General features: G+C 46.6%; 1 protein-coding gene across 1 annotated transcript; it reads left to right on the top strand.

Moving 5' to 3' along the window:
* Positions 1-756: 756 nt before the first annotated feature.
* Positions 757-12,864, top strand: ST6GALNAC1 (ST6 (alpha-N-acetyl-neuraminyl-2,3-beta-galactosyl-1,3)-N-acetylgalactosaminide alpha-2,6-sialyltransferase 1). Its single transcript, XM_010187340.1, has 9 exons — positions 757-887; positions 3,991-4,627; positions 8,732-8,900; positions 9,097-9,268; positions 9,650-9,788; positions 10,172-10,275; positions 10,842-10,931; positions 12,173-12,272; positions 12,694-12,864. The coding sequence occupies exons 1-9, from the start codon at positions 757-759 to the stop codon at positions 12,862-12,864; spliced, it is 1,713 nt and encodes a 570-aa protein (XP_010185642.1).
* The last annotated feature ends 159 nt before the right edge of the window (positions 12,865-13,023 follow it).

Raw genomic sequence — 13,023 nt, 5'->3', positions numbered from 1 at the left:
GAAATCTGGATTGAAGTTTTTCCAGTTGCCCTAAAGGCAGGTCAGCTTTATCAGAAAGGGAGGGGACTGTATGACACTAAACCCTGTCCTCCAATCCTTTACCCAAGCACTAATTTGCCTTTAAACACAAACTCCTCTGTGAAACAGTGGATTTGTAGTGTCTTGCTTTGACTTGTTTTGAGCAATCACAAGGTAAAATGGATGTGTATCTAGCCATCAGATTTTGGGGGCAGGGATTGCTTCTGAATTGGAGCTACAACCAAGTACTGCATGAAGAACATAAAGATCTGTTTATGGTTTTGCCTAGAATCTTGTCTGAGTCCTTGGGCAGGTGGTGGTCTGAAAAGTAATGTCTTTGACTGTAACTGTGGCTACTTCCATAATTCACACAAATATTCCCAGTGATGCTTCCACCAAATTAAAGGTAAAGGGTTTCCTTTTTACACTAGACTAATCTCATTAAGGGAAATACAGGAAACTTCTGTTGTTTGCAGTAAAAGGTGTTTCCTTTCCCTTTTTGTGTTGCAGTAAGCTTAGGGTGATAGACGGGAACAGTGTAAAGCTGCTTTCTTGTCTGAAAAATTGAATCTGTGTGCGAAGTGCCTGGGAATGTTGGGAGAGAGGGTGTGCACGTTCTTTTAGGGAAATCTAGAGAGAAGACCAGCCCACTCATTCAACACACCTTTGGAAAGCGCTGCCAAGTGAGCACCTCTGGGCAGCAGCAGCAGTGCCTCTGCTGCTCTCAGGCATTTCACCATGTGGTTTTTCAGGAGAAGACTTCCTAAAATTCCCAGAGCCTTCATTTGGCTCATCATTTTAACACATTTTTGTGTCTTCGTTGCTTATTTCAGCTCCCTCTTTGACTTGTCTAAGACAGGGATTTTCAGGTAAGAGACCTGCTTCCTTGTGATAGCACTGTCTGGATAGAGTGCTTGTTCTCACTTTCTTTCTCTCTCTGTGTCTTTTTACCCTGAAACGTGCACTTCTGATCTGAGTTAGATGACCACTTTGCTTTAGCAGACCACGTTGTGTACAATGGGAGCACAATGTTAGCAGATCCACAGTCAGAAACTTGCTTCTGCTGGATCGCTAGTTTCCAGAGTTTCCTTGTGTAGCTGTTTGAGAGCAGCTTTACCTTTACTAATGCTACCTGTTTTCATACTTTGGCACTACATAGTATTCGCTTTTCCTGATGGCTCGCAGAAGGGCCTCATTCAGCCCTAGTGCAAGTTGCATTGCTGGGCATTGAATATGGTGGGATACCTTTGAATTCATAGTGAGCTCAACATCTGATTCCTAATAGAATACTCTGCATACTGAGAGACCAACATCATGCAGGCGTGATCAAGATATAGATTATTTTTTATATAAGTGACCAAGTAAATTTTACAAGAATGGGTATGGAAGGAATTGCAGTGTAGACGTCAAGACGTAAGATGTCTCCAGCACTGTTGGCAGAAAGCGCAGTTCCCTGCATGAGGACTGCAGGTATCTGAGCCTTTCCTACTGCAAGCATCACTCGCTTACGCATTGGTGCCCTGTGCTGTGTATAGGGAGCACAACTCTTTAGCCTCCCCACCAGCCCTCGTGGTCCCAGCTCTCCCAGTGAGCTCATCTGGCTTGGTTTCAGCTGGACCTCTCAGGGCTGATGCTATGAGTGCAGGCAGGGAAACACCTACATCTCTTCTGAAGGTGGCATGAGTTTAGCTCAGCTCTGGTGAGTTGAGACCACATCTTGAGGACAGCTGCCAATTTGGAGAGGTCGGAATCTGCACGAGAGTGGTGGGGAGAAGGAAAAGGTGTAGAGAAGTGCACTGATCTGACCTTGATCACAGAGTCCATCAGTGGCAGAGCTGGGACAAGAACTGACTCTCCATGCACAGCTGCGTGAAGCCGTTTAATTCTGCCGTAGTTTCAGATAATGGAAATGTACTTATCTTTACAGCTTAAGTAGAGCCCAATTAAGCATGAGCTGTATGTGGTTATCTGCATGTCAGGTCTATTTCTGTATCTTTATGTGCAATATAAAATACACAAAGCAGCATTTTCATGACTTTATTTGTCCTAGGGCTTTGTAAACAGAAAGGAAAATGACAGTAAATATCATTGAGCTTCTGCAGTTGTTTGCCAGCTGGGCTCTAGAGCCTGAAGTTTGATGAGCTGCTTTGCCCAGTTGTCTGGATTTAAAATGCTGCTCAGGAGAGCAGGGTCCTCTGCAGGCAGAGTGCCATGGCCATGTGGGTCTGACTGCAGGGAGCAAGGTTTTGGATATGAAAGGCCTTTGGTTCTACATTTTGGACTCTGTATGTTTGGCACAGTATTTGAAATTAAAGTGTAATGGAGCTGGGGTGAAATCTGTGCCCTGCAAGACAGCAAGTACAGAAGGTCTGAGGTGGGGGGATGTCATACTGTTACACTGTCCTGTTTCATTTGTCCTCTGCTCTTTAATTTCAAAATTTTAAATGTCATCTAAAAATACAATGGAAAATCATTCAGGGATTTAAAAGCTGCCTGATCTACCTTACCAAATTTCTCTTTACTTACTGTAGGTGTCAAATCTTTCCTTTTACTAGGCAGTAAAGAGTAACAGAAGTTTATACATGAAGCACTATAATACAAAGCAACTGCTGCATACTTGGTTGAAACTGGCTAACAATTATGAGAGGAGGTAGAGGAAGAGCTGATAGGCCATTTACCACATCCTCTTCGAAATAGTGCTGGAAAGGTTCAAGTATTTATCTGATGCAAAATGATTTTTAAAAGCCTCCTTAGTTTATAATTTCCTAATCATTTTAATGAATGCCATACTATTCTGAAGCTTCTGCAGCAATTGAACTGTTCTGTACCACCTGCTCTCTGCAGTGGTCCTTTTTTTCTCATTTATCACATTGTAAGCAACCCACAGCTCTCAGAAACAAATGCATCATGCAAAGGGTGAACATGAGTGTGAAATCAGAGTGCCAGTACTATACTGGTTTATCCTGAAAAGCTTTGCTGTACATAAAAGCTCAGCTGCAGAAATTTTTCACCTTCCTTTTTCCTGTTCCACCCTCCAGCCATGTGCAGATAAGAATGACTGTTTGGGACAAAAACCCACCACTTCTGCATTGATTTGTTTGCTGGGTTTCAGCCAAGTCTTGTTGCAGGTGGCCTTTCTGCTGTTGACAGCTGTATCTTCCTACGATATCCGTGTACCTGCCTGTGCCTTTGAATCAGGCAACAGGACAGCTGCAATATTAGAGGGAATTGCTGAAAATGCAAGAGATTTTACATTTTTTAAGCTTTAGCGTGTATTTTAATAGCTTCAAAGTGCCTGTCTTAAGACATATACCTGGCAAGTGCTGCATGATGCCATTGCATTATCTGGCTAAGCAGGAGAAAGAGAGGAAAAAGTGCCTTGTGGCCTCAAATGTTCAAGAAGTGTATGGTTAAAAAGTGAGTTTCTTTTCCTATTAGACTTCCCTTACTGAGTTGTGGAAGATCTTCATGCTCTGTCGCTGAAACACTTGGCTCTGTTGGCAGAGAAGAGAGCCAGATGGCTGCCTTCATGGCCTGTGCCGTGTCCTGGATCTCCAAACCAGCCCTGCAGTGCTCTGGGGACATTGCCAGGGGTCCTGCCCAGCGCTGTTCTGTGCTGGTTTGCAGTTACATCTCGTGTGGATGTTTCATGAGCCAGGTGCTGAAGAGGAGAGGGTAGCCTCTGGGATTTGCTTAGTGGGGAGATAAGAGGTATTCAGGCCAGAATGGTGTGGAAAGTTGAGTAACACTTTGGTAGCGAAGTTGAAAATGAAATTGAATTCATACAGCATCCTGCAGAAACTTGGTGGCAGTTGTCAAGGCAAATCTTCTGAGTGTGGTGGTCATGTGCAGTGGTTGCTCTGAAGAACAGAGCAGGGCTCAGAGTCAAAAGCACTAGAAATGAGCTGGAAGATGTTCGTGTTCAGTGGAAAGTGTGTGTGATGTGTCTGCTTTTCCTTTGATTGCATTTAGGCAATTTACCATTTTCCAACATGCCCCAGATACGCTACAAGTGGACACCCAAGAGCAACAGGGTTTAAACTATTCTGATAATGAGAACTCAAGGAACCTTTTAAAGATGACTGTGGGGAAAGGCATCACAAGTCTCAAACAAGATATGGTTGAGAGGACATCAAGGTGGGAAGGAAAAGAGGAGCAGAAGAAAATAACGAAGCCAGTTGCTAGGGTGGAGGAAGCCAAGGAGAGCGTGACTGTGAAACCACCCCCCAGGTTGGAGGGAATCAAGAAGACAACAGTGAAAACAGCCCCTGAGGTGCAGGGAAACAAGGAGAAAACAGCAGTGACACCACCCCTAGGGGTGAAAGAAGCCAAGGAAGAGACAATAGTGAAATCAATTCCTGAGGTGGAGGGAGCCAAGAAGAAGACAACAGTGAAACCATCCTCCGAGGTGAAGGAAGCTCATGAAAACAACATATCCGAAGACCACACAAAGCCAAAAGAGCCTCCTGCATCAGTGAAAACTGTAAAACCAGTTACTCAGGCTGCTGCAGTGACACAGAAGAAGAAACTGAGGGCTGCTGACTTTAAGTCTGAGCCACAGTGGGATTTCGAGGACAAGTACCTGCTGGACAACGCATCTCCACCATCGGTAGGTGTGATGGCTGCGTATGTTTGCCAAGAATGATGCTTCCCTGTTGACGTCCTTGTCTGCTGTCCCTTGGGTATGTGTGCCCTTTGCAGTCAAGCGTGATCTCCAAGCTGGTAGGTCAAGTCACTGGTATATGCAGGTGCTGCTGGGACCTAGAGAGGAAGACCTGTATGTATGTCTCAGATAGCCTGGCCAGTCTTCCACCATGCTCTAGTATGGGAACTTACTGCAATTGCACGCATTTCTATGGGTTCCTTTGAAAGTCAGCCCGAGCAGCCTTCTCTGGAGCTCAGGTGCACCAGAAGCTGTGGAAAATATCTCTCCTTCTAAACATGATACAAGGTGGTCCCACTCTGAGATGCCTTGATATATTGCATAGGGGATTTATGCATACAGTGCAGCATATATGTTCCCTGTGGAGTGGTAAGTTGGGTCACACCTAGTCTTGTGATGCCTACAGGCAGGCATTAGGTGTCTGGCCACCTATATGTCTTCATACAGGCATCCCATTTCTCCCCTGATCTCTTGGGAAACTGAATATCTGCATTCCTATGAAGGCTCAGGTTTACAATGCCCAGATTTGCCTTTATCTTTGGTTTATGCAGCCCAGCTAAAGACAACAAGCAGTGGCACGGTGAGGGAACAGGAATAGGAATGCCACTGTGTGCCTGTTCACCTGAGCACATCCATACCAGAGCAAGTCAAAAGCTTTGGCAGCAGTGAGGCGGCAGTGACGCTAATGCTGTGCTTGGCCGCGAAGAATGACGCTGGCAGTGATGGCGAGGAGGGTCTCAGTACACAGGAACAGAGACTTTGTTAGTTGCTTGCATTAAAGTCAAAATAACGTCAAAGGGTTAGATGAGGATTGATAAGCATGTACCTGCCTGCTTTGGAGAAAGTAGGGTGGAGACTGTTCCCATCTTTAAGGTTGTCTGTCAATATTGGCAAAAATTCAACTATGTGTGTGTGCCCCATTGGAGAAAGGATAGTTAAAAGGTAACTTTTTTACAGTTCTTGTGGTTTATTATCAACAAGAGGAGAGTCTTTCCCAAGGTTGCCAACTCACCTTTTCCACCCTGTACGTAGACGCCCATAGTGAGCCCGCAGATTCTTTACCCATTCAGAGCTCCGCAACTCAGATGGTCCCAGCATGTTGGGTTGCTATCTAGGATTTTCTTACTATGCATTGAACCATCATCACAGCAGAGCAAATAATTCCTAACAGATCTGGCATTCAGCACGTCTTGCTTTGTTCCCCTTTGTTAAATAGGAGCAACTATAGGCCTGGTCAGCACAGATAAAGTATTTTGGTAGAGGTGAAGATGAGAATCTCAAATGATACAGTTGTACCTGTCAAGGTCATAGCACTTGCAGAGCTTCAAAGTTGTCTTACAGATCCTGTTTGTTGGGAGTGTTGTTCTGTAGGTTAGTTCTTGTGGTCACCTCTGCCTGTGTAGGTCATATTCCTGATGTGATCTTCCAAAACAGTAAGCCTATTGCCCACCATTAGGATATCTTAACAGCCATGGAATTGAAAGCCTGTCTTTTATTTTCTGCTTTGCACTGAACTCTTGTTCTGACCATACTTTTGACCTTTCCTTTGTAGCTATGAGGGTTTGAAACCAATTTAAAATTAAATTTGAGCATCTCGTAGTTGCTTGGGTCCAGAAATAGAGCCTTTAGGAAAGTCATAAACTATAGTGAAGTTCCCAGCAAGCAGTTGGGGCAGGTTGTGGTGCACAGTACTGTCTCTGTCCCCCATTTTATGCTGGTAGAGCTTACCCAAAGCAGTTTTCCCTGGCATCCCTGTTGCTGGAAGGCTTGGACAGGCAGGTAGCCTTCTCTAGAGCGAGGAAGGTCTTTATACATGGGTGTAAGTGGCCTTTACACACTGCTCATGTGCTCAGGAAGGAGGGAGGGTATAGGCAGGTGAGCAGGGGGAGTCCTCTTCTAGCTCATGGGTCTTAGGTGAGCCATTTGCCTAAAGTCTCGGTGCCACAATCTTCCACCATTGCCACATGTCATTTTGGTGGCATTAAGGAGGAGTGTAGATGTTGCTCCAGGGAACTGTCAGGGCTGCAGGCACCATGTTGTTCTGCTCAGACCTCTCCTGCTGGAGCAGGGGCTACTCTTGAAGAATTTAATCCCATTCCCCAACCCCAGCGTGGCCAGAATGCCCTGGCAGACATGCAGAGAGCAGAGATAGATGACCTGGGCCAATAGAAATTCCTAGGGTGATTTTTATTGTTTTGATGTTTTAGTTTTGAGTTCTCTCTCCCTTGCGGTATTTTGATGTTGTTGCCTGTTTCCCATTTTGGCAGTGTGAGCCATTCTTTTCCTGATGGGATGTGCTCTTCAGTGAGGCATTGAGCTGCTTGAGAGGAGCAGCTGGCCCCGAAGATCCCTCTGTTATCCAAAGGTCTGTGACTATTAAATGTGGAACTTGGCTGTTAAACGCCTGAGCTCATGCGCTGGCCTGGCCTTACTGAGTCACTGCAAAAGGGCCTGGCAGATGATCCAGGCTGTGGTGAGGATGTGCATCCTTCTTCCTGGGCTCCCCATGGTCTCGAGACACCCAGAATACAAATGGGAGTGGGTGAATTACATGGCTAAGAGTGCATATGCCACGTGAGACAGTACCTCACCCCTCCTGCCCAGTGTCACTGCCTGTAGACACAGTGGAGTTATGTCCCCAGGATCCTGCCCATTGACTGCCAGATGTTCCCATCTTCTCATCTGATGAGCAGCAGAGCTTGTGCAGCCATCTCAGAAGTGCAGAGCAGGAGCTGGCAGAGAAATGTGAGGCAACATCTCACAGCAGGAAGCTGAGAACATCACTGTAACTGAGGCTGTAGAGCATCTGGGTGTGCAGAACAGCAGAGACAGTGGGGAAAATCCTTCATCTGTACGGAAAAGAGGAGGAAATGCACGCAGAAGGGTATTCAGTGAAGATGTGGATCCAGACATCACATATTCGTTCTTGCTGCCAAATCTGATCTCTAATTCTGGAGGGAGAGAGAGTGACTAGAAGCACTCCCACCTCCTTCCTTTCCTACATGATCAGACTTTTCCCTTGTTCCTCTGATAGTGATCCAGCCTAGCTGTGGAGGCACAAGAAATACCAAGTACAAAGTACTTGAGCTGAAAGGGGAAGTCCCTCTCTCTGGATATGAAATGGGCTGCAAGTGAAATAATGCCAACATGAAATCCTCCACAATGTTGTTCTCATTGCACTCCTGTAGTGACAGGCAGAATGAGGGCTGTCTAAGGTGGATTGTCATCCTCACCTGAAACAGGGAGCTCAGCTCAGCTGTGGAGCACACAGCAAGGCTTTGGTAGTGCAGTCTGGTCATTGCTGGGGATTTGAGCTGGGCATGCAGGTCCATTTGGTCTCCTGCATTGTATTTCAGTAGGGGGTTGGGGAAGATGTCAGAGATAGTAAAGCCCAAATTGACTCGGCAGAAAATCCAGTGCAGTGGAGTTTTTTTGCTCTCTTTCTGCACACACAGCCTAACTCTTGCCAGCTGCAATGAGACCTCTGTTGTTAGAGAGGATAAGCTGGCTTGGATTCCCTTCTCGGCCTTCTCTGTGGTTCATTTATTATATTGAAAAGGTTGTTTGCATGCTTTTTCTTATCTTTAAAGAGAGTGATAGTGGTGATCTGATCTCATATGTTCCTCAATCTGTTTGCTCATGTACACTCAGGCCAGGATTTTGCGAGGCGCATCAGGGGATTGCCAACAAGGACTGGTAGCCTTATTTGCTATGTTTAGGGTAGACCTATTACAGATATTAATTTGCATAAGCTAATGAGGCCCAAAGCCAGTAAAACATGTGAGCATGGCAAGCTTTTTGTTCTGAAGAGCTAAGTCTCAGAGACCTGGAGTCTCTCTGGCTTCTTTGTAGGTGACTTTTCACCAGCTAGTTATTGATGGAATGCTGAAATTACACCTCATGGTGATGGGTACACTGAGGGGAATGGATGATGTGCCACTGGAATTTCTGTGCTTCTTTCCAGTAATCTCACACACAAGCACTGGTGTTCAGTCAGGTTTATCAGCTCCCTGCTAATCAGTCCTTATTGTTTTCTTTTTGTTTTTCAAGACCTGCTCTGAATCGGTGAGGGCCAAAGCTGCCAAGTCTGACTGGCTGCGAGATCTTTTCCTGCCCAACATCATGCTCTTCACAGACAAGAGATACTTCAATGACAGCGAGTGGAACCGCCTGGAGCATTTTGCACCTCCGTATGGCTTCATGGAGCTGGATTATTCATGTGAGTCCCTCAGGACATGTCAGGATGGCACCATCAAATTCCCGACAGGAACCTTATGCCAAGTAGCTGGAGGTTTGCAGCATCTTTCTGTCAAAGGCAGCAGGCTGAGTGGATCTCGTGGTGGAAACTGTGATGGTTTCACTGTGTCCATCCTGAAGGCTCTTGATGTTAACTCTCCACCATGTTTGCTTCACAGTGGTGAAGGAGGTCATGACCCTGCTGCCCCTGAATCCCCACCAGCAGCTGCTCCTGGCCAGCAGCAATAACAGTGTGCCAACATGCATCAGCTGTGCTGTCGTGGGGAATGGAGGAATACTGAATAACTCTGGGATGGGCCAGGAGATTGACTCCCACGACTATGTCTTCCGGTAAGGCAGGCTTCCTTCTAAAAAAAGATACACAGCTGGCATATTCTGGCTAGCAGATAATTACAGCTGGATAACTTCACCTCTTCTACTATTGCACTGACTCCCAGGTCACAAAATGACTGATGGCAGGAGGAGATGAAAAACCAAAAAGGAATCAGAAAGTTCCTAAACACACAGGAAGGGCCTGGGTTCACAGATGAGCTGTAAAAAGCCATCTCCAAAGCAGGAGCTCTCCTGCAGATCAAGAGAGGTGTAGCTCAAAATGGGCCTAATCCTCCCTTCCTCCAGACCAATGCTGTCTTTTCCTGTTATAAACATGGATGTGAGTATTTTCAATGGTCATCTGCTAACCCTGCTCCTCTGTTTGATTTCCTTGGCCAGGGTGAGCGGGGCTGTAATAAAAGGTTATGAAAAAGATGTGGGAACAAAAACCTCCTTTTATGGATTCACTGCCTACTCCCTGGTTTCCTCTCTCCAGGTCTTGGGACACAGAGGGTTCAGGAACATCCCACAGGGAAAAGTAAGTCAGGTCTATGCTATATGCATGCACTGCTTTGATGGGATGCTGTTAGTCTGTGGCCTTCAGTTCTGATCTTACCGTGCATGAGGAGCAAAGGGACTGAGCTAATGCTTTAGCATTGCCTTTAGTGAGGAAACCAGCATTGGCTTGGCTCATAGCAAATATTCACAGTGGTGAGCTCCGTCAGTCCTACCCTAGCCTTTTGGCATGTAGAAGTAGCTGCACACCAGATGTTGTCTCCATTCTGCTTCTGTGGGTTGGTTAAAATCTGCAGACCAAAGATGCATATTCAAGAAACTCAGTGAGCCTAGATGCCTGCTCGCTTTTTGTTTTTAAAGGATATGTCTCTTGTGCTATTCATTAATGCTCACTTTTTCTTTTAGCATGTCAGATACATTCATTTCCTGGAGGGAGCTAGAGACTATGAGTGGCTGAAGGCTCTTTTGCTGAACAAGGACATCAGGAAAGGATTCTTGAACCACTACGGGTAAAACAAACTGGCCCTACCCCTACACCCTTGGTTTGGAGCTCTCTGCTGTGCCCTCTTTCTCTCCACAGTGCTCAGCCCTGCTGAGGTGCAGGCCAGGGTAAAGCCAGGTTAAAGCCTCCCTCGCCTGGCAGATTTGTCTGGAGAAATATCTTATTTCCCCCCCCATCTCTGAGCACTGCTGTAACCAATACATCTCCTTTTCAGAAGCAGCTGATTTCAATGATGTGTGGCCAGATCTTGGAGAAAGCTTTGTGGTCCTCTGGCATGACCACATGCTCATGTCTGCTCTGGTGTCTGTACCTGGTGTCCTACTCATGGATGAAGGCCTGGTTTCACCAGTTCTTATCTATACACACACATGCTTTTGATATTCCTGTCTCCTGTTGTTACCACTCCTCCCTGATCTCTTCCTCTGCAATGCACACAGGTTATGGAGGTTTTGTCGTATTCTGGGAAGTGTTGTAGAATAACAACTTTTTTTGTGGTTCTTCTCTTGAAGCTGATGCTTTCCAGCTGTGATGAAATACAGGACTTACCCTGAGTTTCCCCATTCCTGTCCTTAGGCAGAGACCCCGGGAGAGATTCGCTGAAGATTTCACGATGAACAGATACCTGGTTGTTCACCCCGATTTCCTCAGATACATGAAAAACAGGTGAGCTAGGGCCTATGTGCTCTAACAGGCTTATTTTTTCTGGCCAGTGCCATCTCTGTCTCTGGGCTCTCTCCTCTCAGCTCACTCCGTTGTAACTGCAGTTTAGCCAGACCAGCAGATCTGGGGTAAGCTTCATCAGTGGGCAGTGAGTTAAAATTCTCTGTGGTGCTGCAGTGGGATGTTAGTGGTTGTAGACATCCAGCATCTGTGAGCTGGAGAGGCAGCCATCTGGTAGATTGACTTTCTGCGTCCAAAAGAGCTCCTGGGCAAATGGCAGCTTAAGATATGGTCAGAGTGTTGCTGAAGTGCCAGAATAGTTGATCTGGTTCGGGACCAATCTCTTATGTTACCCATTGCTTACCACCTTGGAGGAAGGCTCTGTAACAACTCTTCTTTCCCAAGATCCCTTCTTGACTCCCTCAAGCACAAAAATAGGCACTTCAGTATCCCATTTGCCTGTTCTGGCTGCTGCTCTTTGCCTCTCTAATCTTTTTCACAAGCTGCTGGACACTGTCACTGTAAGATCTGCCAATCGTGGGCCACATGTGACCCAGAGATGTAGGGAGAGCTCCTGTTGACCCCTCCTTTGGCTGCGTTTACCCTTCAGTCTCCTTGAGAGCTGAGTTATGCCACCTCTTAGAAAAGGCAAATGCAGTGCCAGATGGCTTACACCTCCCTGCTTGTTCTGCCACCTCCCCTCTGACTTGGGTCCTTTCCAAGGCCAAGAGGGCTCAAATGCTATTTTTTTTCCTGGTGTGAATTCCTACCTTCCTAGCAACTGCTGCCATAAAACACTGCAGCTCCTAGCAGGTTTTGTGACCCTCCTCTGCACCTTTCCTATGTCTCGTCTCACTCTTAAATGTGGATGGGGAGCAGGATATACCAGGGAGCTTCAAAGCTCCTTCTGCATTGCAAGGCAAAGGACAGATTTAAGAGTGGACTTTAACATTCAAGATCCTTTAATCCAGCCCCTCTTTATCTCCACTGCTTCAAGACCTGCCACTTTCATAGAGCTGGGCTTAGGGTGCAGTGGAGGTGATGCAGCATTCTGGGCTGCTTTACTGAGCACGCAATCGTACACACGTATGGGGTTACTTGTGGCTTGTCTGAAATGCCCCATATGGCCCCAATCAGGGCTGCAAGGAGGGAAGATGCTACACAGGTCACAGGGGGATGAGGTGTGCCCAGCTTGAACCATGACACCCAGCAACTGCTCTGTGCTTTCATCTCTCCTGCTGCAGGTTTTTAAAATCTAAAACTCTGGAAAAGCCTTACTGGCGGTTGTACAGGCCCACAACCGGGGCCTTCCTGCTGCTGACTGCCCTTCATCTCTGTGACCGGGTAAGGGTACGATGATTCTTGTACACAGCACTGTCTGGAAGGGGGGATAGGATAACTGGGCAGAGCAGGAGTGGCTTCAACCCTGCCTAACACTTGTCTTGAGAGTATATGGGTTCTTGTCAGCTGTGAAGGAGCAGATTGAAGACAAGAGGAAACATTCCCAAAATACTTCACATAGAGGTTGTGAAGCTGGCTGTGGCCTGAGAACTACGTCCCTGGGAGGCCATGAGAGGAGAGCAGGCTCTCTGGAGCCAGTCCTCACAGTCTGGTCCTTCTGGACCCCCATGGAGGGTCACTTGGAGAAGCCCTGACTGACATCCCTGTCCTGTGCTCCCTCCTCATTTGGGAGCTATGTCCTGTGTTTCACTGAGCTTCCTCCGTCCTCAGTACCTCTCCCCAGTGAGCTCTCTGTCTCTCCCAGGTGAGTGCCTACGGCTATATCACGAAGGATCACGAGAAGTACTCGGATCACTACTATGACAAAGACTGGAAACGTCTGATTTTCTACACTAATCATGACTTTGGCCTGGAGAAGCAGGTGTGGAAAAAGCTTCATGATGAGAATATCATGAAGCTTTACCAGAGATCCTGATTGTGTGGCAAGGGCTATTGCCTGGGACATCTCAACAATACCTCACTGGGAATGGAAGAGAACCTCCAGAACCACAGTTAGCTCCGGACTTTCAGGCACTGTTTCATGTCCACAGAGATATTTCCTTTCTTTACAGAATCACAGAATCTCAGGAGTTGG

This window comes from Mesitornis unicolor, unplaced genomic scaffold, assembly GCF_000695765.1.
Source record: "Mesitornis unicolor isolate BGI_N332 unplaced genomic scaffold, ASM69576v1 scaffold40400, whole genome shotgun sequence".
Classification (NCBI taxonomy): domain Eukaryota; kingdom Metazoa; phylum Chordata; class Aves; order Mesitornithiformes; family Mesitornithidae; genus Mesitornis; species Mesitornis unicolor.
Note: the sequence above shows the minus strand (reverse complement) of the source record. Positions and strands in the feature narration are given on the sequence as shown.

Coding starts and splice junctions, on each gene's coding strand:
- ST6GALNAC1 (XM_010187340.1), top strand. CDS start 757: ATGTGGTTTTTCAGGAGAAGACTTCCTAAAATTCCCAGAGCCTTCATT. Junction 4,628..8,731: donor ACAACGCATCTCCACCATCG/GTAGGTGTGATG, acceptor TTGTTTTTCAAG/ACCTGCTCTGAATCGGTGAG. Junction 10,932..12,172: donor CTCAGATACATGAAAAACAG/GTGAGCTAGGGC, acceptor CTCCTGCTGCAG/GTTTTTAAAATCTAAAACTC.